General features: G+C 48.6%; 1 protein-coding gene across 1 annotated transcript; it reads left to right on the forward strand.

The window, feature by feature from the left end:
• Positions 1–329: 329 nt before the first annotated feature.
• On the forward strand, positions 330–27,034 carry LOC128343954 (vomeronasal type-2 receptor 26-like). Its single transcript, XM_053293393.1, has 5 exons — positions 330–452; positions 985–1,276; positions 3,861–4,451; positions 24,628–24,754; positions 26,013–27,034. The coding sequence occupies exons 1-5, from the start codon at positions 448–450 to the stop codon at positions 26,921–26,923; spliced, it is 1,926 nt and encodes a 641-aa protein (XP_053149368.1). The 5' UTR covers positions 330–447; the 3' UTR covers positions 26,924–27,034.
• Positions 27,035–27,591: the final 557 nt, after the last annotated feature.

Consider the following 27,591-nt stretch of genomic DNA (forward strand, 5'->3'; position numbering starts at 1 on the left):
AGTAACTCCTTGTACTGAGCTCAAAAAGGTTAGTGCATAAATACCTCCTGCACTACTGAGATTTAGGAAGTATGTCAGTGTGAGGTAGAACATCAGCCCCTTCTGATCTGATGCTACAGCTGGATCCCATTCATGTTAGTAACGTCACTGCAGCTGTGCTCTTGGCAGAAGGCTTGGATTCTGATCACTGGATCTGCTAATCGTGTGTGTGGGGGTGTAACTAATATAGGTGTACTTGGAATGAAATTGATGCTGCTAATGCTTTTGTTGTTGTCCCCTGCTCCCTGCAAGATACTGAAGACAAAATGCCCATTAATTCAGCCGGGTAATATAGTAGAAAGACTTAATTATTATAAGCCGGGAGACTATGTGATTGCTGGGGTCACATCTACCACAAATACTTTATTTTCCCCATCTGTTTTCTTCAAGTCTCCCTCTGTTGATTTTATGACGTAAGTAAATATTTGATTATGGAGTTGCATCTTTTTAATTGTTTCTGCTTTAGCGGTTTCTGAGACCTTACATTTTCTCACTGAAAATTATTGAATGAGAAAACATATTAGAAATAGAACTTCACCAGATGTTTCCTATTTCATTAGAACATCATATACATCCACAGCTAATTGAGTAAAGAGGCACTTTTTAAAGTGGTGATTCTCTTTATTGAGCAGGGGGAGAGCAACTGGCCCTATCCATCCCCAGCACAGCATTGCTCCCGTGGCTGTTGCTGGTGTCTGCCTTATATGTTTCTTTTTTTAGATTGTGAGCTCTAAAAAAATTTTCTCCCACAAATACACACTTACGCAATGTAATGTTTGGAGCAGCTATTCTCCTTCGGGCTCTGGGATAACAAGAGTATGATCGCACAAACAACATCTAGAGAGGTCTGTTGTCTAGCAAGAATCTTACAGGGAAAGCAGCAAGAGCCTGTCTTGTTCTCATTGGAATCAAGATCAAAATGTGGCCCACTTCTATTTCTTGCAGGATTGAAGGCATGAATTTCTGGCACCTCCTGCCCTTCGTGTTCACCATCCATGAGATAAACCAGAATCCTCGGATGTTACCCAACATCACTTTTGGCTACAACATATATGAGAACTATTTCAATGCAAAATTAACTTTTAATGCCATGGTAGACCTTCTGTCTATAGGGCACAAGCATGTTCCAAACTATGTGTGTGGAAGAAAGAATATCCTAGTGGCTGTTTCTGAAGGCGCTGAGACTGAAATCTCCAATCAGATGTCCAGCATGTTGAGTCTCTACAAAATCCCACAGGTATGACTCATGTGTGGCAGTGGTGATTCAAGCTGCATCTCATTCCATATTGCAGGGTCTTCAGGAAAGTCAAGACTGGCGTGAAAAAGTGAGGCCAGGCACAGAAGAAAAAATTTTAAATAACCTTTTTTGTAGGAGAGAGTTTCCGCTTCCCCTGGTGTGTACACAGAGAGAGAGAGAGAGAGAGAGAGAGAGAGAGAGATTGAGAGAGATTGAGAGATTTATTTTATGCTACTGTCATCTCTGCACAGGTGGATTTGTTAGGTTTTATAAACCCTTGAATGATCAAAAACCCTGCTGGTTGAAGACCAGAGTTAAGGCTATTTCTTGTTCCCTCAAGCTCCACAAAGCCTAAAGTTGATGCCTTAACAGACATGCCATGGGATCAGTAATGATGTTGTGTAGTGTCACAAATTGGACTTGCTTCCAGCTTGCCCTCCATGCACCCACACTTTTCCTCGGTCTTTGAGGCCCAAATCATGATGGGGAGGGTGGGCTTTGTGATTTTGTTTTAATGGCCACCATGCATGCTCGAATGACCTCTGAGACTGTGGACCATGCCAGGCCTGGCAGAGGCCATTTAAGCATGTGCAGCAGTGGCCAAAATGGCCGCCGTGCACAGTTACGAGGCCCAAACGGGCTAAAAAGAGGCCTTTTTACCCAGCCACGGTGGTGATTTCAGAGGCCGGAAGGGGAGGGGGAACCTTCATGGATGGACACACACACACACACGGCATACAGAAAGCCCCCCAAAGGGGCTACGGGTATTTTTATTTTATTATTATTATTTTTAAAAATTAAAAATGTAAACAAATTTGTTTATTTTTCCGGAGATTCAGTTCTGATCCTAACAGAACCGGGGGCGGGGGGGTAAGTTCGATCTCGAACCTCTGGACCAAACCCCCGAACCAGTCCACACATCTCTACTCATCTGGTGGCTACTCAGGGATGGGTCTTTTCCATTGCTACCCCAAGGCTTTAGAATTCGCTTCCTGCTGAAATAAGAGCCTCCCCATCTCTGGCAAGTTTTTAAAAGGTAATCAAGACATATTTGTTCACCCAAGGAATTATTTGCACATGGCTTCATGCTTCAGGGTAAGCGAAGCCACTTCGAACTACACTCATGGCATTGAAGGAAGCAGCCCCTCCCCTCTGCTCTCAGGTTTCATTTTGAAACAAGTTCACATGGCATATGTCTGTGTAGCCAATGCGGGACGGGGGGAGATATTACTAAAGAGCGATATCTGCATTTCTAAAGAGAGCATCTCTCTTATCATGCTAATGATTCAAGGTCAGTGCCTCTCCTTGTTTGCTCCGGCATTTTCAGAAAATTAGCTTAAAACCAGCATTTTAAAAACCCAGAAATACGTCAAGATAAGCTAGAATTTGCATCACAAAGCCCAACTTGTGTGGAGTCGGTCCAAGAATCTTGAATGGACTTCAGGATATGTCTGGCTGGTGTGTGAATGCACAGACTCTCTTCTGAATGAGATTTGGGGTAGAAGCACGGTGTGTAAAGCCTCCTTGCTTTGAATCAGATGCTGTTTTAATAGTTAGAAACGTTGCTTTAATTTTAAATTATTATGTTTTAACCTTTTTATGTTCTGGTAATTTGTATTATTTTATTGTAAATCAGCCAGAGACGTAAGTTTTAGGCAGTATACAAATATGTTAAATAAATAAATGAAATTAACACAAAGGAGCACCATCCCAAGCTCATCACGGTCTCATTGGAAGGGTTTTAGGCCACCCCTACACCACTGGCTGGCTTCTTTCTGTGGAGAAGTGGAGAAGGGGGTCACATGGTGTCATGGGCAAGGAGGCTTGCCCTGCCTCTCTGAGGACTGATCACACTGCCCAGGGTTAGTAGCTCCCCTGCTGAATACCATGAGAGTTCAAGTTTCTTACTCTGGAGGTGGGACTGGAAAATGATGAGACTTCCCCTAGCAATACAGTAAGGTTCAGCTGCTTCCTAAGGCAGTACGGGACCAGGACAAAGTGGGGCCTCTTTGCTGATGCCAGACACTCCATCCTCTCCATCTTGATATCGGTGGTGTCGCTAGGAAGAGGGATCAGGTTTAGCCCCTGCAGCAGTTTCTGTGAAGGCACCCCTTCATTTTCTGCCACAGAATTAAATAGTTGTTATTATTATTTACATTAATATCCCGCTCTTCCTCCAAGGAGCCCAGAGTGGTGTACTACATACTTAGGTTTCTCCTCACAACAACCCTGTGAAGTAGGTTAGGCTGAGAGAGAATTGACTGGCCCAGAGTCACCCAGCAAGTCTCATGATTGAATGGGGATTTGAACGCGGGTCTCCCTGGTCCTATTCCAGCACTCTAACCACTACACCATGCTGGCTCTCTTTTTCTGATACAAGTTGCCAATCACGTGTATGTTTGGTATCAGAAATGAACTTGGGATGCAGTTTTGTTTAGGGCAATGCACAGACTCTCCCTCCACAAACTCTTTGCCTATCGTTGCGATGGATATTTTGTGAGTTAGTAATAATTTTAGGTTAACAAATCCCCAAGTTTTGCCTTGAAAATGAAATAAAATGCCAATCTCTTCTTTTCCTTCCTAGGTCAGTTATACTTTTCTTAGTGGTGCTCTAAAAGATAAAACTCAGCTCCCATTTTTATATCGGATGGTCCCCAAACAAGAGCCCCCTTACCTGGGGATTGTCAAGCTTCTCCTGCATTTCAAATGGACATGGACTGGTCTCCTTGTTCCAGACAATGACCAAGGAGAAAGGTTTGTGAGCACCTTCACCCCTGTGATGCTCAGAAACAGTCTCTGTGTTGCCTTCTTAGAAAGAATCCCGGTGTTGGATAGGGTCAAACAGTACTTTGATAAGATGTCATTGCTCGTGCAGAGACAGGCTAATGTGATTGTCTACCACATGGACACTCATGCTGCATTGATTCTAGCAGTACTTTTGAAAGACGCTGAAAGGGTTGAGAAACAAAAATTGGGGAAAGTTTGGATCGCAACCATTTTGGAGGATCTCAGCATGAGGTTGTTTTACAGAGTCGCTGATATCCAGCACATCCACGGTTCGTTTTCCTTCTCAATCCCAGCACAAAAAGATACAAAATGTGATAATTTTGAGTCATTGTACATTCCCATCTTGGAGAGTTGGCACAAAGCATTTCATTGCTCATATTCAAAGTCTGTAATTTCCATAAGAGGTCATCTAAGATGCACAGAAAAAGAAATACTGGGGACTCTGCCTGAGCATGTGGTGGAAAGCATTCTGTCTCAAGACAACTACAGTATTTACAACACTGTCTGGGCTTTGGCACGTGCCCTAAATGCTGCACACTCATCCAGATTAAATCGGATCTTGATGGCGGGTGCAGGCAAGCTGGAACATCCTATGGTTCAACCTTGGCAGGTATGTCTTGTCCCCCGTAGATAACCACGCTCAAAATTGCCATCGATTGTTCAAGCCCAAGTCAACAGTATGCGAAGCTTCCCAATGTATTAATTGAGTGAAAACTGGGAGATTCCTGAGATGAATTCAGTGAGGTGGGATTCTTCTCATTGCTGGAGGAGGACTCTATGATGGCTGTGTTTGGGCTGCAGTCCATGCTCTAGACTCCACCACTGGAGAAAGGCCCTGTTTATATAGAAAGACACTGTCTAAAAGAGAAGTTGCTCAGGCAGGAGAGCTGTCACTGGCTACAACTATCCCTGCCTATCCTCTGACCCAGGTGCTGTTACAAAATCTATCCTCTGCTCAATCCGCTGCTCCCTCACTCAACCCCTCTTTTTTTATGGCCATGGACCATGCACCAAGATTGTTCCTGGTGTAAGAATGAATTGGGGACAGGGGGGATGCACAGCACATATACATTGTATAGGGGGGTTGGAACCTAGGAAGCCTCCTTATAACATGTCAGACCTTTAGTCCACCTAGCTTAGTATTGTCTATACTGACTGCCCCCAGATCTTCAAGATTACAAGCAGGAGTCTCTCCCAGTCGTATCTGAAGTTGCTAGGGATGAGACCTAGGACATTCTTCATGCAAGCATGCAGACTCTTCCACTGAGCTACAAACCCATCTCCTAAGGGGAATATCTTGCAGCACTCGCAATGCAAGCCAAGGTGGACTCTGCTTAGAAAATGGGATGATATTTTAGGGGTGTGCAAGGTTGGATTGGCGAAGTTGGACATGGCCCCAATATGGTGTTGGGCATATTCCCACCCTGATCTAGAGACGCCTAGTTCAGGTTGGAGTCTTCCAACCTCATTCAGCAGAAATTGGAGCTCTCCGGTGCTCCAAATGGCAGTGGGAGTTTGCTCCCTTTTTTGCAATCACAGCTGGAGGCTTTACACACATGGCTTTTACTTTGAATCTCCTCTGGAACAGAGTGTGCAAGTCCACATATTAGCTGCATTTACCCTGAAGCCTCTGTAAGCTATCAGGGACGAGGACAAACAGAACTTTATTTCTCCCTGAATCAAAGCTGTGCATTCTGGCTTAGCCCGAATTATGTCCAGCTTTTAAAAATCTTCTATTTTCAGCAGCTTAAAAACAAACAAACACCTGAGGCTTCTGTGATGCCTTGCTGCTTCTCCCTTGATGTGTGTATGGGCCATTGCCAGTAATTTGGTGCTTTTCAAAACACAATGAAGGGGAGTTTGACAGCTGTGTTTGGTCTGGTCTGCTCTGCTCTGCTCTGAGTGATTTGCAATTGCAAGTGCTGGGGGTGGGGGGCGTTGTAGCAGATTGGTGAAATTCTGTGGAGGGAGTGCAGAAAGGGAGAGGGAAGGAGACATTCCTGAGTTAAACACAAGTACAAACTGCAAAATGTGAGTCTTAACACAAGCTTTAGATATACAGAATGGAGACTGCAATGTAACTTGAGTCTTTTTTGTCTGAGCTGATTCATCTATGTTTTTCTTCATGACAGAGAAAGCAATGATTTATATTTTAAACTTCCCTGCCTCTTGAATGGTCTGGGCAGGGCTGCTCAACTTTGGCCCTCCTGCAGATGTTGGCCTACAATTCCCATAATCCCTGGCTATTGGCCACTGTGTCTGGGGGTTATGGGAGTTGTAGTTCAAAAACAGCTGGGGGGGGCCTAAGTTGAGCAGGTCTGGTCTGGGGTGCTGTGGGTGGAACATAAGGTGATGAAGGCATTCACTCAAAAAGGCAAGTTCATTATAAACATCAGCAAAGATTTGGGTCAGATGTGTTCTGCTGTTCAATCCGCCTGCTTGGCAACTTGTCATGCCGGTCCTGCGGTTTTCTGTAGCCAGCTGTCAAACTAACACACACACACACACACACAGCTCTCTTGCTGCCACCTCTGTGATGTGATTTATGAATGATTGGAGGAAAACCCCAGTGCAAGCTGTCAGAATACCTACCCAGAAAAAAGATCTGCAGCTGGGATTGCAGAGGGGAGCCCACCCTATGTGAACTGTCCATGTAATCCCCTGAATTAAACATCTGTGAATCTGCTGCAAAGCAGATTCACTCTTCAGATACTCCACAGCATGAAGCCATGTGTGAATAACTCCCTGGTAGCTGAGTGGAATCCTGCTTATCTGCCAGTCCATCTGCTTGCCCAAAACTTCTTTATAGTTTTTGGCTAGTACTCACAATTTTACAAATAAAGTGGTGGATTTCCAGATTTCCCATGCAATCCTCTAATGTTAGATCACTTCCCCTGAGATGTTTTCATGTTGGTCACTTCCTTTCTGCATTCTCTCTGAGTACAATTTCCCTGTTACTTAAAAAATAATAATCTAAATTCAAAGGATGGTTGCATTCACTTCTAACTAAATACACACAGTCCGACCATCCTAACCTTCTTATGTGTCAACTTTGAGAGCTTCTGGGCAAGCTGGGGCTTTTTAGTGATTCTACCCTGCCCACATATATCTCTGTGGGGATTTTTTGCCTATCCCATCGACCACAATTCTACCGACCCACCCCATCCCCCACCTTCTGAAGGGTCCAAAATGACCCAATTCAACATCTGGGGTTGCAGAACCAAGCTGATCCAATTTTTTTTAGTCATACACACCCCTAAAATTCATGCACACTACCACAAAACAAACTCTCCTCCCCTAATGCAATCTGTCAGAAGCAGGATCTCCAAATGGATGTGACTGAGTTATCCAATGTGTTTTTGTTTTCTAACTGCTGCTCTTTTCCATGTTGCTCTAGTTCCACCCTTACCTGAGCAACTTCCATTTTTACAATAGTTCCATAGATGGAGTTTATTTTGATGAGAACAGCAACCTGGCATCGGATTTGGATATTATGAATGCTGTGGCATTTCCCAATCAATCTATTGCTAGAGTGAAAGTTGGAAGCATAAAAAGACAGGCCTCCCCAGAGATGAAGTTCACCATTGACCAGAATGTTATTATGTGGCCCAAGTGGTTTAACCAGGTGAGAAAAATCATCAGTTTCACTTCATCCCTTTGAATGATGATGTCTGCTAACTTCTCACAATTTGTTTGGTATTATGTGTGACAGGAGAGAATATCCATCCAATAAATTTACAAGCTAGTAACACATAATTTGCATGGCTTCAGCTAGTGCACCAGCTGTATCTTTTTCTCAAGAAGGCAGATCAGGCCACAGTTACCCATGCCTTAGACACAACACGGCTGGATTACTGTAACATACTCAATGTGGGGCTGCCCTTGAAGAATATCCTGAAATGGCAGCTATTGCAAAATGCAGCAGCGAGTATTTTACCCAGAGCTGCCCACTGGTATGATATCACACCCATTTTGAAAGAGCTACATTGCCTGCAATGTGTTTCTGGGTCCAATTCAAGGTGCTGGCTTTGACCTTTAAACCCCTTAACAATTGGGGCCCTGGTTACCTGAGGGACCATCTACTCCCAAGGGTTTTTGCCCACATGACAGAGTCATTGGAGAGGGCTCTGCTCTGCGTGCTGACAATAAGGAGGCTCGGCTGTCGTGCATGCAGGACAGGATCTTCTCAGTTATTGCCCCCTGACTTTGGAATGCTCTCCCGGTGGGCAGCCACTCAACACACTCCATCACAGTTTTTCAAAAGCAAGTGAATTCTTGGCTTTTTACCCAGGCTTTTATGAGTGCTCTTTTTGTTGCTGCTACTTTGTATTTTATGGTTTTGTTGTGTATTTATTTTTTATTTTTAAAAAAAAACACTTTTAATTAGATTTGTATTTTTAGATTCCTTTTAAATATTTTATTGTGTATTTCTTATATTGTGTTAAATGTTTCTAAACCACCTTGAGATTTTTTAAATGGAAGGTGGTATAGATATTTAGCAATAAATAAAATGATATGGACAGAGTAAAAGAGGTGAAAGTATCACAGAGACAAAAAATGCTGGGGGAAATCAGTAACTGATCATGGTGTCATGAGGGCTACGACAGAATCATGGGTAACAGGACTCTGGATAAGACCTGGAAGATTCTGTCTCTAGCTCAAGGTCCTTCTGCTCAGTCACTTGAACTTCATTCGTCTGCATGCAAAAGATATGTGTGTGTGTGTGTGTGTGTATTCTCATAGAAGATGAAGAAGATGAAGACTAAAGCTGGAGAAGCTCAACAATTTCTAAATAAAAATAAATAACTGATAAATAAATAACTGGAGAAGCTGAAGTCTTAACAAGCAGAAGGTACTGCCTTTTCTCACATCATGAAAGATGCCCATGACCCTGAAGTCAGTGTGAGATAGTCCCTCAAGTGGGCATAGACCTAGAAGTGTAGAATCATGGTTAAGGTGTCACCAAGGAAGGAAACTGGCAGTGTGGAAAGCTGAGGGTTTAGCCATTGTTCAGAAGTTCTTCTCAATAATCGTTAAAATTGGGGATGATCTAGCAGCTGCAGTCATACAGAACAGTCATTCCCATTGATACAAAGGCTTAAAGGGAAAAACAGGTAAACAAAATGCAAATCTTTTCACTGGAGAGGGTGAAGACCGGAGAGGGTGAAAAGTGGAAGGAGGGAGATTCTGTCAGTTCCCTGACCTCTCCTGATGAACAACAGCTGTCTCATCCTGCCTGCGCATTCCTGTCTCGGCCAAGGAGGTTTGTTTTTGCAGCCCCAGACCTTCTGAAGGACTGGCTTGTGGCAGCTTGCTTGCTGCCCTACTCCGCCTGTGCCTTCTATCTGAGTACTTGCCTACCTGTCCCCAAGGACCAGAGATCTCTCGTGAGAGGAGAGATTTCTGGAGTCCTTGGCAGCATATATTGGAGGGAAGAACACCGGAGGTGTAGCCGGCGGACTGCTTGTAGGTGGACACTGAAGGCGGCTGACAAAGAGGGCTGGCCTTTGGTGTGGGACTGGGGTCTGGGGGGCGGAGTTATAAGGTGGGGTTGGAGATCTGGGTTGAATGTAATTAGTCCTCCCTTTTATTGGGTTGTGCCAGGCCTTTTGTTGTCATGTGTTTGGGTTCTCTTGTGCAGAATGAGGCCGGGTGTGTGTCCTGTGGCTCTGGGGCACCTACTACTGTTGTGGTGGGGAACAGAAGAATTGGCGTTGGCAGAGCAGCTGGCCATTGCAGGAGAAGGGAAACCACTAATTTAGTAACTGTTTCCACTTCTGGCTGCCCTGTCAGCTCTCTGGCCTTGGGGAGCAGTTCCAACTTCCCACAGAATCTAGCCTTGCTCCTTTGCAATGCCAGGTCGGTTAAGAATAAGACCAAAATCATCCATGACTTGATCATGGATGAAGGAGCCGACCTGGCTTGTATAACTGAGACCTGGATGGGGGAGGCTAGTGGCCCAGTTTGGGCCCAGCTTGTTCCTCCAGGTTGTGGAGCAGGCTTGGGGATGTGGGTGGGGGGCGGGGTGGAGTGGCTGTGGTCCATAAGGTTACCATTCCCCTTACCAGGGCCCCTGTGCAACAGCTGACACATTGAGTGTGTCTTTCTGAGACTGGTAACTAGGGACAGACTGGGGTTCCTTTTGGTGTACCATCCACCACGCTGTCCAACTGACTCTCTAACTGAGCTGATGGAGCTGGTCTCCAAGTTGGTATTGGAGTCACCCAGGCTTTTGGTTCTAAGTGACTTCAATATCCATTGTGAGGCTGACTTGTCTGGTGCAGCTCGGGAGTTCATAATGGCCATGACAACTATGGGCCAATCCCAACTAGTTTAAGGACCAACTCATGTTGCCGTCCACACACTTGATCTGGTCTTTTGTTTGGATCAGGGGTGTTCCATGGATGGGGAATCTTGTGGTTTCCCCATTGTCATGGACAAACCACTTCCTGGTTAAGGTTGGTTTCACAGCCACGACCCAGCCCTGCAGGGGTGGGGGACCTATTGAGATGGTCCACCCAAGGCGACTCAAGCCAGGAGACTCAAACACAAGCAGAGAGGGACTTCTGAGAGTCAGCAGGAAAGCATTCCTAGTAACATAAGCTATAAATTGCTGCAATACTAAGAGCTGTAAAAGAGAAACTGAGACTTTAAAAGCAATAAGACTGAATGACTGCAGAAGTTAGATCTTGCTGCCAGTTAGAGCCCAGCAAATTATGCATGATGGTACACAGAACTTGGCAACATTGTTGCTCAAACCGGCTCAGAGAATACTGGTAAAGGGGAGTATTATAAGGATTCCCCTTTACCAGTAAATGGGGGGACAGGGGGCCTAAATAAAGAATTGAGGTGGGAGGGAAGTAAAATTTTGCCATGGTTGTGGGTGTGGTCGGGGTGGTGGGGGGCAGGGGCTGATTAGCCTTTTTGCTGCCCATGGGCAAAAAGGCTTTTTGCAAAACATGCCACTGTGAGGTGGCAGTAGGCTGTGGGGAAGGGAGGTCAAGGGGAAACTTTCCTTCTTTGCCCCAGGCACAGCGGCAGCTGCAGCGAGGGTGGGGAGTGAGGAGAAAGTCCCCCTGGTATTTATTTTTTTTAAAATGCTGCCACACAGCGGCAACAATAGCTGCAGGGAGGGGAGCGAGGAGAGGAGAATTCTCCTTAACCAACTATCAACCTTTTACCCACCGAGGGAGGGTGGGATGGGGCATGGCACTGGTGGGGGCTGGTGGAGACTTCAGGGAGGGGGTGAGGAGCAGAGAGTTCCCCCTTTAACCGGGATAGGAGGCTGGCTGTGAGCTCCTTCCAGCTGCTGCTGTGAACTGGTTGGTGAGATTGGGACCAGCTCTGGGAGCCCCAAAAGCTAAACTTAGGCATGGTTCTGATACTGCTGGTTTGCGGGAAACTGGAGTGTGAACTTTGGTTCTGCTGGCTAAAGTAACTGAATGGAATTGCCCATTCTGTAGCCAAGGCCTAAAGAGGAGGAAACTCACCCCTCCTTTTCTCTTTGAAGCTGTTTATGCATTGTGCTATGCTAATGCCAATCATGAGAACTGGCTTGAAACTGGCTGAGAGTAATCATATTTAGAAGGTCTTAGGAAAGTACATTTTAGATATCATGTTAGGGATGTGCGGTTCGGTTCGGATTCGGCGGCTCGATCCCGGACTGAATCCGGGCCGGTTCGGATTTTCTGAACTGGTTCGGATTTTCCCAACCAGTTCGGATGTCCCATTGGCTTCTATTGACTGTCTACAGTCTTTGTTTTAAGTTTAGAGTGTGTCCTCCATTTTGTGGCTCCTTCCTGAAACTTTTGCTCCTGGCATCCATTTTGTGAGGCTATTTTCAGGCATTGCATTGGCTGTGCTATTGATCCTTTGATTGGCCAGAATGAGTCCGTTGGTCTGGTAGGCTGCTTGGCTGTTGTACTGTTGAGAGCTGGCACCCTGTTGGCTGTGGGGGGAGTGCAAAAGTGCGGGCTCTCTAAGGAGGGAATTTCAAAACCTATATAAACCCAAGCCTCTTGTCTGGAAACTTCTCTTCGCTGCAGTTGTGGGATCATCTCTGAGATCTGCTACTTGCCCTTTGCTGGCTGCTGGTGTCTCTGTGAGTCCTGTCCCTGTCTGTGTCCTGTGTCTCTCTGTGTGCTCTAATCCTTTGTCAACCTGCCCCTTGTGACTCTCTGTGTGTCTCTGTCTGTCTCTTGTCTGTACTGTTACTTTACTTTGCTTTCTTCTTAATTTTCCCCAAATTTCCCTGTTTCTTTGTCTGTCTGCTTTTCTCCCCCCCCTCCCCCCCTTTCCCTTCTCATCCCTTGGGCCTACCCTCCCCCACTCCCACCCACTGCATTCTCATTGCTTTAAAAGTTCTTCTATTTATTATTGCTCTTTGTGTCCTGCCTTGTTTTTGTTCAATTTTTTGATTTTCACATTCCATTGGTTTTTCATTTATATATTGCTTGCTGGTTTTGCTTAAATTGTAGTAGCATTTTCTTTGTTTCTGCTGCTGCCCTGCGAGTTGGTTCCCTCCCCTCCCCCCCCCGAGGATTCTGTTGTTGTTTTTTGTTGTCCCATATAATCAATTTTGGTTCTCTTCTTGGTTGTGTACTCCTCTATTGCCTTGATTTGATAATATTGGTTCTGTGTGTTCAGCTTTTTAAGTTGCTCCTTGTTCTGTGTGGTGGCCCCCCTGCTCCTAACTTGCCCCTCCAAGTCCAAACCAAACACACCCCACCCCATCCAGCCTTCTCCCAATCGCTGCTGCCCAACAGAGTCCGGTTTTTTTGGCTTGCAGTCCCACTTATTTATTTGCTATTATTTGCAGCAATTGTTGTTTCATTGTCTCTGTTTAATTAGTGCCCCCCCAAGTCAGTGTTTGGTTCCCCCTCCCCACACCCACACCCATGAGTTTCTTTCTGCTACTGGTTTTGGTTTAGAAAGAGTCTTTTTCTTCTCATTGTGGTTTTTTAAACTTCTGGCTTGTGTTCTTGATATATTGCTTTATATATATTTTGCTCCCCTCCTCCTCCTCCCCGCTGCCTGCCCCCCCACCCTCCCTCCTCCCAGACCCTAGCCCAGCTCCTCCCCCCACCCCATCCAGCCTAATCGCTGCTGCTACCCGCCCGAGTTGTTCTAGTTTCTCCTTTGCTGTTTGTTGCCCCCTCCCCTTTCCTCCAACACCCCCCAACCCACACACTAGCCCCCCAACCCACACACTAGCCCCCCAACCCACACACCCTCTGCTCCCCCACCTCTCCTTCTTCTTGCCCCTGACTCTCTCTACTTACCCCAGGCCCTCTGCCACACACTAGCCCCCCAACCCACACACCCTCTGCTCCCCCCACCTCTCCTTCTTCTTGCCCCTGACTACTTACCCGAGGCCCCCTGCCACATACTAGCCCCCCAACCCACACACCCTCGGCTCCCCCACCTCTTCTTCTTCTTGCCCCTGACTCTCTCTACTTACCCCAGGCCCCCTGCCACACACTAGCCCCCCAACCCACACACCCTCGGCTCCCCCCACCTCTCCTTCTTCTTGCCCCTGACTCCCTCTACTTACCCAAGGCCCCCTGCCACATACTAGCCCCCCAACCCACACACCCTCGGCTCCCCCCACCTCTTGGGACCACTGCTACTGCTGTCCTCCCCCACACCTGAATCCCCCCTCCCTGCTGCGCTGCGCTCCTCCTCTCTCCTCTCTCTCTCTCTCTCTCTCTCTCTCTCTCTCTCTCCCCTCTCTTTCTCTTTGTCCCTGCCCCCCCTCTTTTTTCTCTCTCTCTTCTCTCTTTCTCCCCCCCTCTCTCTTTTCTCTCTCTTTTCTCTCTTTCTCTTTGTCCCTGCCCGCCTCTCTCTTTTCTCTCTCTCTTTGACTTTTCTCTCTGCTCCCCTTCACTTTCCACCTCCTCCCACAGCTGCAGCCGCACACAGTAGCTTACCCACCTGGCGGCTGCCATCATTTTTTTCTTTTCTTTTGAAAGTTTTTGGTTGATTTGTCTCTGCTTGGGGGTGAGTTGAGCGACACAAATAGTGTTGTCTCCTCACTTCTGCCCCCCTCCATCGTTGACCTACCCCGGTTGCCTGTGCCTCGTGCGGCTGCCCTGCCTGTGTCTCAGCCCAGGGTGACTGGCTGGCGGCGGTGCATCCGTGACCAGCAGTGAGCGGCAGGAGAAGGACCGGAAGAAGAGGGGTTAGTGCGTGCGCAATTGTGCACCTTTTGTTGCCCCCTTTCCCTCCCTAGTTGGCGGTTTTAAATAGGAACACCCCTATTTTGAAATGCATTTGGGTGTGGGGAGGAGGGAGGGACCCTTGGAGAGGAGATGTACTGTTGTAACTTGTGTCTTCTTGCTCAATGAAGAAATTGCTGCTGTGTGCTGCGTTGCATTGCATGCGTCTTGCAGTTGGTTTTTGAACAGGTGCCTTCCAGAGTGTTTCCTGGCCTCTGGGTGGGGCAGAGTGGGGTCATGGGTTCTGATGCTGCTACTACATGCTGTGCCAGTGCCATGCCAGAGTGTTTCCTGGCCTCTGGGTGGGGCAGAGTGGGGTCATGGGTTCTGATCTGATGCTGCTACTACATGCTGTGCCAATACACATATATGATGATGATGTTCCATCCATGCTGCCATCAAATGTTTGCTGCTGCTTGCTTGCCATGGCGGGCAGAGTCACAGTGTGGGTGGGTTCAACTTCTGTGCAGGTGCGACTGGGTTCTGGTTTTGGTTGTGTGCAATTTAAAGTCACTAAATAGGCTGCATTGAGGTTGATGCTCCCCCCACAGGAGCATTACTTGAAAACCACCCCCCAGAACCATACCACACTGTGTGTTTCAGTTCACTAAATAAGGGTTTCCTCCTTTGATCTGCAGGTGCCCAAGCTTTGACTGCGTCCTTCCCCCCCCCCCCCCGGTAGGTGCTGTGCCCTCCCCCCATCCACTCTCCCCAAAAATAAAATAAAAACTTGCCACCCACACCACAACTACTCCACCCAACTGCCCGTGGTCCACCCTTTAATCCCCAATTTTTTAAAAAACCTCCCAGACCCATATCCCCAATTGGCTTGACACCCAAATTTTAAAAGGTCACCCTCTCCCCCTCAATTCAATTGGCTCCCCCCCATCAAAAAGTCTTCCATCCTTTCCCCCCCAATTGGCTTACTTTTTCAAAACAGTCCCCCCCCCACCAGCTCGAAATCAATTGTGGGTTTTTTTGCCCCTTTCAACCCCCTCCAAATTATTTTTTTGCCCCTTCCTGGCCTTACTCTTAAAGTCTCCCTCCCTCCTCCTAGATAAGAATGTCTGAGCGCCGCGTGACGGGCAGGGCTCGCTCTAGGTTGCCAGGCAGAGGACGTGGGAGAGGCCAGGAGCAGGGTGCGCCTGCGGAAACTCAGAGACAGAGAGGACACGGGGAGCCTGAGGACACCCCAGCCCTCCCCATTGGAGAATTCTTTGCCACGGCTCCGAGTTGGGTGCGCAGGATTCGTTTCCCCCCGCCTGCTGCCAGCAATCGCGGCACGGGCATGGTCACTCAGACTAGGGCTGTGGCGGGTCCCTCCTCGGCGGCACCAGGTGCTGCTGAGGTACCGCCAGTCATTGTGGTGGAGGAGACTGTGGCGGTGGAAGAGCAGGTAGAGGGCTGTGAGGATGTAGCCAGGTTCTCCTTCCCTCTGGGGCCCCTTCCCCCTATCCTTTCACCACTCAGTGGGGCCCCCCCTCATGAAGCCCGACACTCTGGTGGGGAGCGGTCTGGTGAGCTGTTGGAGGAGAGGCCTGCCTCTCCAATGCCAGTGGAGCCGGGCCCTTCCTCTGGTGTGGAGGACAGAAGGGGCGGGTTGGGTGGCAGCAGTGGGCAGGCAGCAGCGGCTGCCACCCATGGAAAAATGGCCTAGGACGGTGCCCAGGGCACAGGAGGCCAAGGGCAGTGGTGTGTGGGCGCATTTTGAGGTCCCTCAAGATGCCCCATTCCACACCCTCTGTGTCCACTGCAGGATGCAGGTCAGCCGTGGAAAGAACCCTGGGCACCTGGGTACGACGCCTATGTGGAGACACATAGAGCGGCACCACCCAGGTCTCAGGGGAAAGGCTGGCAGCGCTAGCGCGCCTTGTGCATCTGCCACTAGGGCGGGCAGCGGCAGTGTGCCAGCCAGCAGGCAGGCTACACTGCCAGTCCAGCGGTGGACGCAGTCGTCGGGCAGCCAGCATACTGTTCGCGTGGACCATCATCACCTCACCCGCCTCATAGGGGAGATGATGTCCACCGATGACCAGCCATTTCAGGTGGTCGAGAACTCCGGCTTCCACCGGATACTCCAGTACCTGTTGCCCGAATATGTCATCCCCTCAAGGACCACGTTCAGCCAGAACGTGGTCCCCTCCCTGTACCGCAAGTGCAGGGAGCTCGTGTCGGCCAGGCTGCGTGCAGCTCTGCCGGGCACCAGCGTGTATTTCACGACTGACCTCTGGACCAGTGTCAGTGGGATGCACGCTGCTTTCCTGGCCCTCACTGCCCACTGGTGGGGACCGGAGAGTGAGGGGACCTCCTCGGGCGATGCTTCCGGGTCCTGCGCGGCTCCCGCTGCACTACGGCACAGGTGGGCCATCCTGCACGTGGAGACGATGGACACGAGGCACACCGGGGAGGAGGTGGCAGCCGTACTCGACCGCCAGATAGAGGAGTGGATTGGCGGGTGTCCACACCTCTCCCGCAGCTTCATTGTCACCGACAATGGAGCCAACGTTACCGCCGCTGTCGAGACAGTCATGGACTGTGTGAACATACGGTGTATGGCACACACACTCCATCTGACCGTCAGGGATGCCCTTGGCCTTAAGGAGCTGAAGGCGTCCAAGGAGAGGGAGGGCCGCCCCATCCCAGTTGCTGTTGCTGCCACGGCCACACTTGTGGATAAGTCTTGCAAGCTGGCCGCCCACTTCCACCGCAGCGAGAAGTCCAGGAGACTGCTTCGCAAGAAACAGGATGACCTTGGGCGTCCTCGCCATCTCATCCCTACGGATGTTGAGACGCGGTGGAACTCCACCTTCCTCCTGTTCCAGCGCCTGTTGGAGCAGGAGAGAGCCCTTGTCGCCCTGGCAAGGGACGAGTCCTTGGATGTCTGCGACCTCTCGAACGTAGAGTGGAAGCAGATGTCTGAGGTGGTGTCGGCACTCCCGCCCTTCCAATTTGCCACGAAGGGCTTGTGTGCCAACACCACTCCCTTGAGCCAGGTGCTGCCCACAGCTATGGGTCTGGATAAGCTGATGGGTGAACTCCAGATTTCTCTGACCATGCCAGAGGGTCGTGCTCTGGCTGGGAGGCTGAAGTCTGGGGTTGACAGGAGGCACATTGGTGTGCTGGGAAAGAGGGAGGAGTATGTCCTCGCTTGTCTCTGGAACCCAGCCATCAAGGGCAATGCCGTGAGTGCCGATGAATTGCCCAGGTGGAGGGGCATCCTGGTCGAGAAGGTGAGGGAGGAGGAGGCCGCTAGGGCCCGCAGAGACCAGGATGTTGGTAGTGGTGCGGGGGCAGCCACCCAACCCGCACCCAGCAGCAGCATGGGCGGCCAGCCGGCCTCAGCTTCCCCTTCCCCTTCCCCTTCCCAGTCCAGCAGCGCAGCATCCCAGGCGGCGCCATCGCAGCAGCCAGTTGCTACCGACTCGAGATCCGCCCAGTGGTTTCAGCGGTTCTGCTATGGCGCCATGCCTGGTATGCGGGAGGCTCGATCTGCCAGGCCCCCCTCCAGTGCTGAGCAATGCATTGCGCAGTACTTGGAGGAGCCTGTGGAGGGAGACGGCGTGGACTGTGCACAGTTCTGGGCGAGCCGCTGCCAAGTCTGGCCGGACCTGGCGGTGGTGGCTGTGCGCCTCCTCTCCTGCCCCCCAACCAGTGTCCAGAGCGAGCGGGTGTTTTCACGTGCCGGGGACGTGGTGACACCCTCTTGCTGGTCTTCCTTAAGGTGAACCTCCCCCTGTTGGGCTACCCCAAGCTGGAGTTTGAGCCGGGCGAGTGATTACTGTGGGTTGCCCTATGGTTGGTCACCTGCCTGGCTCGACCTCTGTGCTTATCCCTCCCCTCCCCACATCCACCTCTAGCTGAGCTGACCTGACAGATGCTGAGCCATGCCAGCCAGTCACGTGTAGTGTGCCCACACAGAGATGCATTGGTAGTAGTAGTTGTAGTGCTGTGACTGGCCAGATGTTTACAATGCCCACGCCCACCTAAAAATAAACCCAATGTTGAGCAGCACAGGCCCTTATCTCTCCACCTGTCAGCATTTGGGGACCTGGCATGGGCACAGCACACACCCCAAAAGTAGCACAGCCCAAATAGTACTAGACTCAGCGGCAGCGGCGGGTATACGTTCTAATGCAGTGTAAATATTGTAAATACTTGTATGTAAATAAACATGTAAATATTTTTTTCTTTAAAACCCCATGTTAAAATCAACCCTCAAAATTGTCCAAAAGGGGGGGGAAAGGTAACAAAGGGAGAACAAAATGATGAATGCCAAATGAATTGATTTTATTGAAAATGTTACCAGAAATCATGTGGGGGGGGCTTGGTTTACATGGAGAAAATAACTGGATGATTTTTTCTAATGAAACGAATGAATTATTATCATCTTATGTTCATCTTGATTGTGGTCACTGTTGATGTTGGCTGATGGCAAAAAAACAAAAACCATCAGAATAGCAATGAACTGGCTGCCAACACAACATATTGATTGATAACTATGCAGGGAGGGGGGGGAATAGGGTCTCTTTTTGTGTGTGTGGTGCAGGCTCAGTCTGTCTCTCTTCCTGTTGTGTGTCTGTCTGTCTGTGTGAATGGATGCCTAGCACTGTCTGTGTGTGTGGATGCTTTCTGTAGTGTGCTGTCTGTCTGTGCTGTGTGTCTACATGTTTTTTTCCTCCCCCCCCCCGTGACTCCCTCCATCCCTCCCTCCCCCCATCCTCCCTCCTCCCTCTTCATCACCCTCCTCCATCCTCCCTTCCACGCCCACCTCGCCTGCCCCCAAACCCCGGTCTAGCAAGATGATGAGAATCTGGTCTCTCCCACCGAAGCACACAACTGACCACATGTGTGCATAATATGTGGCTGACCAACTCTGAGCCGGACCCTCCTCCCCATTCAATCCTCTCTGCTACATCCCTCTCCCCCTCCAACTCCCCCTCCCCTTTCCTCCCCCCTTTCCTCCCTCCCTCCCTCCCCCCTCCTAGCTAGCAGCACACACACACACACACACACACAAACACACACCTGGTGGCAAACACCAGCACGCATGCACTCACACTGTTGCCACCACCACCTGCCTTGGTCCTCTCTGTGTCCTTGAGCAAATATGTGGTGGACCAGAGAACCATTTCTTTTCAAGTAAGGCAAAAGGCATGCACTCACTGCGCACACACGAAGAAGAGGTGAAGACAAGAGACAACTACTAGAACCACTAGCAGCAGGTGAGTGTTGTCGTGTTGTGTTGCTTGCCAAATGCCATTGCCCATGCTCAATGCTCTCAGTCTGCTGAAACTAACTAACTAGTATCATCCTTCCTCACACTCAGTCAGCTGAACTCAATGCACTCACCACACTACACTACAGCTGGTGGTAGAAGATGTACTGGATTTCAACTTCAAAATCTGTGCAATCTCAAAATCTGCCTGTAATTGTGCCCTGCCCTCTCCCCTTGCAGTTGCACGTCGTGACGGGTTGGTGTGCATGCGCCGTCTACTCAGCTCTCCTCTTGTTGGCTTGGCTTGCTAGGCACTGGCTGGCAGCAGCTGTTGGCTGTGTGCCATGCTCAGGCTGTGGTGCGTGTGACTGGCAATGTTGGCGTAGCGTAGCAACACTGGTTGTGGGGGTAGTAGTAGTAGTAGTTGTTGTTGTTGTTGCCGGCTGGCCTCTGGCCAGATGTGGGGTGTGTGTGCATCATCCATGGGGAGGAGGAGCAGCAGAGCAGAGCAGGTTGGCTGGCTTGGCTTCTGTCTGTCAGGCCTCAGTGGCAGGCACTGAGTGAGGCGGTGGCTTCTTTGGGCATCATCACATCACCCATCATGCAGAGCAGCAGGTCTGCTGCTCTGCTCCGCCTCCTGCTTCTTCTCTGTGTGTGTGCTTAGTGTGCTGCTCCACTTCTGGCAGGCAGCAGCAGCAGCAGTGGCCTTTTTGTTAGATCACGGAGTTGGTGTTGTCTCTCTGAGTGTCATCTTATTTGCTTGGGTAGGTGGTAGGTAGGTATTAAGGTGGACTGACTGGGTGTTACGTGTAGGGCGCCCAGAGAGAGGGGGGCAAAGAAGCTGGGGTGTCAATTGATGGGTGCCCCTAGCATTGTTGGTGGGTTTCTTGAAGAGAAAAAAAAATCCCATTGCCTAGAATAGGGATTTGGGGCAGCCCCGTACCCGTCTCTGAGGGGTGGCAGCACCCCGAAAGTGGGTCCGGCTCCGGGGCCATGGCAAAAATGGCCTCAGTCCCTCACGGCAATCCCCGGAGAGATAGGAGTGATGGGTTTTTTTATTAGGATTTCCTAAGGCATTAAATAACTGTCTCTCTATGAGGCTTTTACCTTTCACCCAGTGACACACATTATATTATTTCCAATTAGATATTATTTAATGCCTTAGAAAATCTTAATTAAAAAAAACCATCACTCCTATCTCTCCGGAGACTGCTGGGAGGGACTGAGGCCATTTTTGCCATGGCCCTGGACCCACTTTGGGGGTGCTGCCGCCCCACAGAGGCGGGTCTGGGGCAGCCCAAACCCCCCATTCTAGCCAATGGGAATTTTTTCCCCAAAAAATTCACCAATAATACTGGGAGTAACCAATTGCCTTAGGATTGTTGGGGTGGAGGACATCCATGGGTGGCTACCACCCACCCCAGCTTTTTGCCCCTAAGTGCTCCACATAGGGAGTTATGGGCAAAAATTGAAATTTTTTAAAAAATGTAAAAAATCAGAGGAGGGTCCAATCGACTTGAAATTTGGGTGGCAGGTAGAACACAAGGTCCCCTTTCAAACCAGCTATTTTTTGAGATCCGAACCGGTTCAGTTCGGATCTGAACCGGACCGGGGGGTGGTTCGGCAAAACCAAAACCCTTCCACCCTCGTCCGGTTCGGACCCGGTTCGGATCTGAACCGAACCGGGAGAACTGGTTTTATGCACATCCCTATATCATGTAACTACATATTTTGCAGGTACATATTTTCATACAGTAACTGCTGAATTACTTTGCATGCTATCTTTGAATAAAACTTTTCTTGGAACTGGAAGGTGCCAATTAAGCTTTGAGAATTGACCACAGGCCAGTTAAGCTGGCATAAACAGGAATATTTCCATCTGAATCAGGAAACAAGCCAGGCCTAGCACTCACCAGAATGGCTTCCACCGATATGGTAAAGAGAGAGCAAAGGATGGGAGACTGGGGAATGTTTACATTAGGATGGAGACCTGGACAGATTTGATGTGACTGTCTTTGATTTGAGGTATGACAAGTAGGCTTGAAGAAGGGTTATAAAAGGGTCATACATACCCCTCCCAAGGGACTAGCAGGAAAGGGAAGCAACTCAGACCCCAGGGAGCTGGATGTCTGCCCTGACAAGGGAGGCACATCCTCTGCCCCTTGGGTTAAGATGTGAAGACAGTCTGTGCTTCCTAGCCATTGCTGGATTTTTACGCAAGCTGCCTGGGCAGCCGGCAGCCTACAGCCTCCCAGTGCTTCCTCCAAGGCCTCCTGAGGACTACAGACAGCATTGACCAGTAAGACATTTATCTACAAGAAATGCCTTCAGTTCAGATCTCCAGAACTAACTCACCTGCCCCTCCTCTGTCTTTCCTCCTTTCCCGCTGTGAAACCACTCCTTTCCTGGCTTCCTGAAGGGCCTCTATCTGCCTCCTTTAGCGGGCCTTGTCATACTTGTCTCGGCTGCTTTCCTTGTCATCTCCTTCCTTCTTCCCCCTGTCCACACCCCCCTCGCCTCTGCTTTTGGCTCATCCTCTCTACATCAGTAATGAGCTCTCTTCTCCCCCTCCCTTCTCTATCTCGGCTTCTTAGCTCACAGAATATACATGATCTCCTTTCTCCCTTCCTGCTCCGTGGATTAAATGGTAGCATTTTTGTGGTTGGGAGCAGAGAGATAAGAACAGACCATTACTAGGAGCTGAAGTAGTTAATGAGCTTGGTTTTAGAACTGCTTGCATTATTTAGTGAAGTGAAAGTACATTCCAGTTTGTAAGAATTATTATAAACCTCTCTGTTGTCTGAAGCTTGCCTTATTCTAGGAAACACCTGATTGAAATTGCTTACCTGCCTGCGTGCTTGATTGCTAGAATGTAGCCAGCCTCAATAAAGCTTTTAAAACTACAGTTGTGTGTTTGGGTGTCTCTTCTCCCCTTCCCCCCCTCCCGACTGCCTGTGATCTCAGAACTGAACTAAAGGGGTAGCCTCTGTTGGCTATTTGGGAGGGGCACTGCAGCCCACTTGCAACACTGCCCTCCCTCCTCCCAACTGACTGCACAGGCCTCCTGAGTCCCACCTCTCTGCTTCTTTCCTCGCCCCCCTTCCCCACAGCTACTGCCACCACCACATAGCGGTTTGTTTGTTTGTTTTTAATGTCATGGAGGGGACTTTCTGCTCGCCCCCTATCCATATCCTTGATGCAGCCACCACCGCCATCCCTGGGGAGGTGGAATTTGCCACCATAGGCAGATGCCTCCTCTGCCACTCTGGTAATCCGCTGGAGGGGGGGGTACCCCTACCGGAGCAGGCCATCCCAGTTTGGGCCTTTGCACTTTTTAGTGTAATAAAATATGCAAGCATCTTTTTTAAAACTGTGTAATCCTGCCAGAATCACAATGTCTTTGTTCTACGTTTTCCCTTTGAGTGTTGTACTGTGCATTCTGGCAGGATTACACATGTTTTTAAAAAGAAGTTTGCATATTTTATTACACTAAAAAGTGCAATGGATAGGATAAGGCGAATTCTTTCTTTCTTTCTTTCTTTCTTTCTTTCTTTCTTTCTTTCTTTCTTTCTTTCTTTCTTTAATGAGCTAGCAATTCCGTCCAGCCTAGTGTCTCTTCCCTCCACCCCAACCCCAAATGACTACTTGCATGCCTTTTCGGGAGTAAGTCCCCTTGCCATCAGCAAAGAAGGCTAGGCTAGAGTAACTCCATGGAAAGCCCCCAGACCCTGAAATCAGATTCAGACAAAAAAAAAATTTAACTCAGAATCGGCACCTTTTCAACAGGGCTGAGGAGGTTTAGATGGCAAGGGAAACAATTCAGTTTGAATCCAGTTTCCTCTCATTCCTTCTTTTCCACTTTCAGCTGAAGTGCAACAGAAGTTTCTTTAAACACCCACCACCACCACCACCACCACCACCTCCCAATAGATGGCTTGGTTTTGACAGGTCAGAGGGGACTCCAGGACAATTTGAATCACCCGCGAAGCTGATGTTCATTGTCAGGTCATGTGACTGAGTCCGGCGGGAGCAGATTAACCAATAGGGATGTGCAAAACGTTTCGGGCACAGATCGATCTGTGCCCAAAACGAGCAATTTCGGGTGATACGGGGCCGAGACGGATGACCCCCGATATTTTTCGGGCCCGAGCCGAATCACCCCTGATACGTGCCCGAATTTCGGGATGACGTCTCTTTGAATTTCCCGCCTTTTTGCCTACATTCATTTCAATGCAAAAAGGTGAGATTTGATGTCTTCTCAAATTTTGGGTCCCAGGGGCAAAATAGTGGGGTGGGGTGGTAGTGCCTAATGGGTGGAGGCTACCACCCAAATTTCAGGGGGATTGGTCAAAGGGCTGATTTTTGGAGAATTTTTGAAATTTTAGTGTCTTTGGGGCAGATCGGGGGCATAGCATGGGACCTGGGCAAAAAGAGTGGGGTGGAGTGGTAGTGCCTAATGGGTGGAAGCTACCACCCCAATTTCAGAGTGATTGTGCAGAGAGCTGATTTTGGGGGAATTGTTGAAATTTATGTGTCTTTAAGGTTTTTCTCCATAAAGAAGCATGGAGGTGTCAGCAAATGTATAGCTTAATGTTGGGGGCAAAGGGGTGGCCTAGAGCAGTGTGGGGTTGGTGGTAGTGCCAGGTAGGGGCAAGGAAGCTACCCGAATTTTTTCAAAGGATTTGGGCAGAGGGCTTATTTTTGGTAAATTGTTAAAGATTACGCATCTTTAAGCTTTTTCCTCATAAGGTATACATGGAGCTTTCAGCAGCCCCATAAGTGCACGGGGGGAGCTGGGGTGGCCCAGAGCGAGTGGTAGTGTAGTGCACATAGGGTGCCAACCACCCCCATGGGTTTCAGGGTTCTGTTGTTTCTGAGGTACTGAGTGTGGATTCTATGATAGCATATTAGAGTGGATTCATGGTGTCTCATTGAAAAACTCATTTGCTATCATAGAATCCACACTCAGAATACCTCAGAAACAACAGAACTCTGTAGTCCAAATTCAAACCGAACCAGGCCATCCGTTTCCATGCACATGCCTAGTGCTTTCCAGCTCTAGGACTCCACTCCTAGAATCCTAATGAAACCTCCTAATCTATTTTGTTCATATTTCTTATCCTTACATTTAGACCTTACCTCAGTCTAGATGTGTGGAAAACTGTCGCCCCGGATACACCAAGGTGGTTAAGGAAGGAGAGCCAGTCTGCTGCTATGACTGTGCTCCATGCAAGGGAGGGACCATCTCCACTCGGGAAGGTAGGCGACTTCAAAAGAAATGACTGCCCATGAGTCATAGGGTAAAGATAACTCCCCAGAATTAATGTCAGCTTATTTGAAGTATTTTTGACCTGAGGACCTTCTTTGGTTATTACTTTAATAAGTATTAATAATATACAGACCAACTTGGATGAAAGAAATGTACTCAAATAGTGTACTGAAGAGAGAAAAGGTTGGCAGTGGTTCAGCAAGAGCCACTTATGCTCCTTTGTGTGCTTTAAATCACATGCCCTCCAGCCTCTTCACATGGGCCTGCTCCAGATTTGAAAAGATGGGTCACCACAATCATGAGTGCCTACCCGCAGTTTGCCCTTGTAGGAGGAGTGAGCTGGGATCTCTGCAGGATTACTTGTAGCAGGGATTCGGAACTTGATGGTGTATGAGATCTCTCGGAATGAGCCTGAGGGTGGGGCTCCAACACAGCTTGCAAATTCCCAACTTTAAGCTGCAACAGGCATCAGTCACTCACTCAGGCTGTTCACACAGCTGGAAATTGTCCTACCCAGGTTTGGGAGCTGTGCCTGCTCCAAATGTTCAGTTGTGTGTGAACAAACAACTAGGTAGAAGAAGAGAGAAGTGATTGTGTGAGAGACGGGAGCTGGCTAGTACAACTTTTCCTCCTACCTTGGTCAAATGGTGGGTAGCACTACCCAGCTCCTGCCTCCCACACAATCACCTCTCCCTCCTCCTACCTTGGTGTTTGCTCCCACACAAATGAAAATTGGGAGCATACACAGCTCCCAATCCTGGGTAGGACACTTATCCTATCCAATCTTCAGTGACTCAAAGACTGCCTCAAAGACGCAAGTCGTGCATCCATAGTCAATACAGTCTTTGTTTAACCCTCAGCTTAGTTATCCTGCTTTCTTTCCCAGCAGTGGCATCAAATCAGTGATGTTTCCTTTGCTGACTCATACCAGTAGACCATGTTGCAAATTATTCTTTGAATGGCAGTAGACCTCCTATGCCCCAAGCAGAATGCCATCCATCCTCCAATATTAAGCCCAAGACCCTCTCTGTGCAAAGCATTTCTTTGCCATGAAATCCTTACCAGTCCCCATTGCTACTGCACATGCATTGTTCCTAATGTCTCCCCCATGTACATCTAATCTGCCTACTGTACCATATGCAGTACTCTCACCCCAAAACAGACCTTTTATGAGGTGTCATAGCCCATAGGTTATTATGGTTATAAAGCAAATGTTAGGAACATTGAAGTCACTTTTGTACCTTTCAGATGCAGAGCAATGCAACAAGTGTCCAGAAGATCAGCATCCAAACAAGAACCGAGATCAATGTGTCCCCAAGGCTATAACATTCCTATCCTATGAAGAGACTTTGGGAATCATCTTGGCTTTCTTTGCACTATTCCTATCATTGACCACACTGCTCATCTTAGGAATCTTTATTAAATACCTAGAAACTCCAGTCGTCAAAGCCAACAACCGTGACCTCTCCTACATGCTCCTGGTCTCCCTCCTGCTCTCCTATTTGTCCTCCTTTCTGTTCATTGGTCAGCCCCAGAAGGTGACCTGTCTCCTACGACAAACTGCTTTCAGCATCATCTTCTCATTTGCCATCTCTTCTGTGTTGGCCAAAACCGTCACTGTGGTGGTGGCATTCATGGCCACCAAGCCAGGGAGCAAAATGAGGAAATGGCTGGGGAAGAGTTTGCCCAACTCCATTGTCTTCTCCTGTTCTGTTGTCCAAATATGTATTTGTGCTATCTGGTTGAGCATCTCTCCCCCCTTCCCAGAGGCTGACATGCATTCCCAGCCTGGGCAGATCACCCTGCAATGCAACGAAGGATCTGTCATAATGTTTTACATTGCCCTTGGCTACATGGGCTTCCTGGCGGCCCTCTCATTCATGGTGGCTTTCCTAGCCCGGAAGCTGCCTGGATCCTTCAATGAGGCCAAACTGATCACCTTCAGCACGTTGGTCTTTTGCAGTGTGTGGGTGTCCTTTGTGCCCACCTACCTGAGCACCAAGGGGAAATACATGGTGGCTGTGCAGGTCTTCTCCACCTTGGCCTCCAGTCTGGGCTTACTGGGTTGCATCTTCCTTCCTAAATGCTACATCATTGTACTGAGGCCTGATCTGAATATGAAAGAACATCTGATGGCGAAAACTAAACGTGGTGCCTGATTCTTCATCTATTCTTTTTAAACTTGAATCTTCTTTGTCCAGTGTGGCTTTAATAGAATCAATGCACTTCCAACCCCCCTAGTGCTATTACAACTAATATTTCTTCCTTTCACATCCTTTATGAAATAATCTTGTCATGAGTGAGAAATGGCATGTATATTTGCATGAGAATGGCCATAGCACATTTTGTTTTGATTATTTACATGTCTCACTTCATCAGAACCCGATTCTAACCGGAGCCTGTGGATGAAGTATTATCAAAACTGGCTCTCTACCTTGTGCAGAAACTGCTATTCCCTTTTACTGACCAAACACCCATCCCTGGCTGGGTTGCAGAGACATCAATAAGTCATGCCTCAGCCACTTCTATCAGATGGAGGATGTTTGGAATCTTTCAAGACTCTTAAGTTATCCCCTCCGTGGTAATCTCTTGACCATTTGTTTGATTTTAGTAACATCTACTGGCCTGCTGAACTATTAGTCAGCAAAAAGGAACAAAAAGAATATTTTTTAAAAAACAACTGCTGGAAGCAGAGGAGCTGAATATGCACCAGTGACATTTTCTAGGTGGCTGCAATTAGATTGTTTATATAATCTGCTTTGCATTAAAATCCTTTATCTTCTGAATTATAAGTTCCTGAAAATATCTCAGTATATGGAACATTATT

This window comes from Hemicordylus capensis, chromosome 2 (assembly GCF_027244095.1).
Source record: "Hemicordylus capensis ecotype Gifberg chromosome 2, rHemCap1.1.pri, whole genome shotgun sequence".
Taxonomy (NCBI): domain Eukaryota; kingdom Metazoa; phylum Chordata; class Lepidosauria; order Squamata; family Cordylidae; genus Hemicordylus; species Hemicordylus capensis.

Bases quoted from the DNA above. Each gene is read 5' to 3' on its own strand.
- LOC128343954 (XM_053293393.1), top strand. The intron at 1,277-3,860 runs GTATGACTCATG...TTTCCTTCCTAG, and splicing joins GTCTCTACAAAATCCCACAG to GTCAGTTATACTTTTCTTAG. The intron at 24,755-26,012 runs GTAGGCGACTTC...TGTACCTTTCAG, and splicing joins GACCATCTCCACTCGGGAAG to ATGCAGAGCAATGCAACAAG.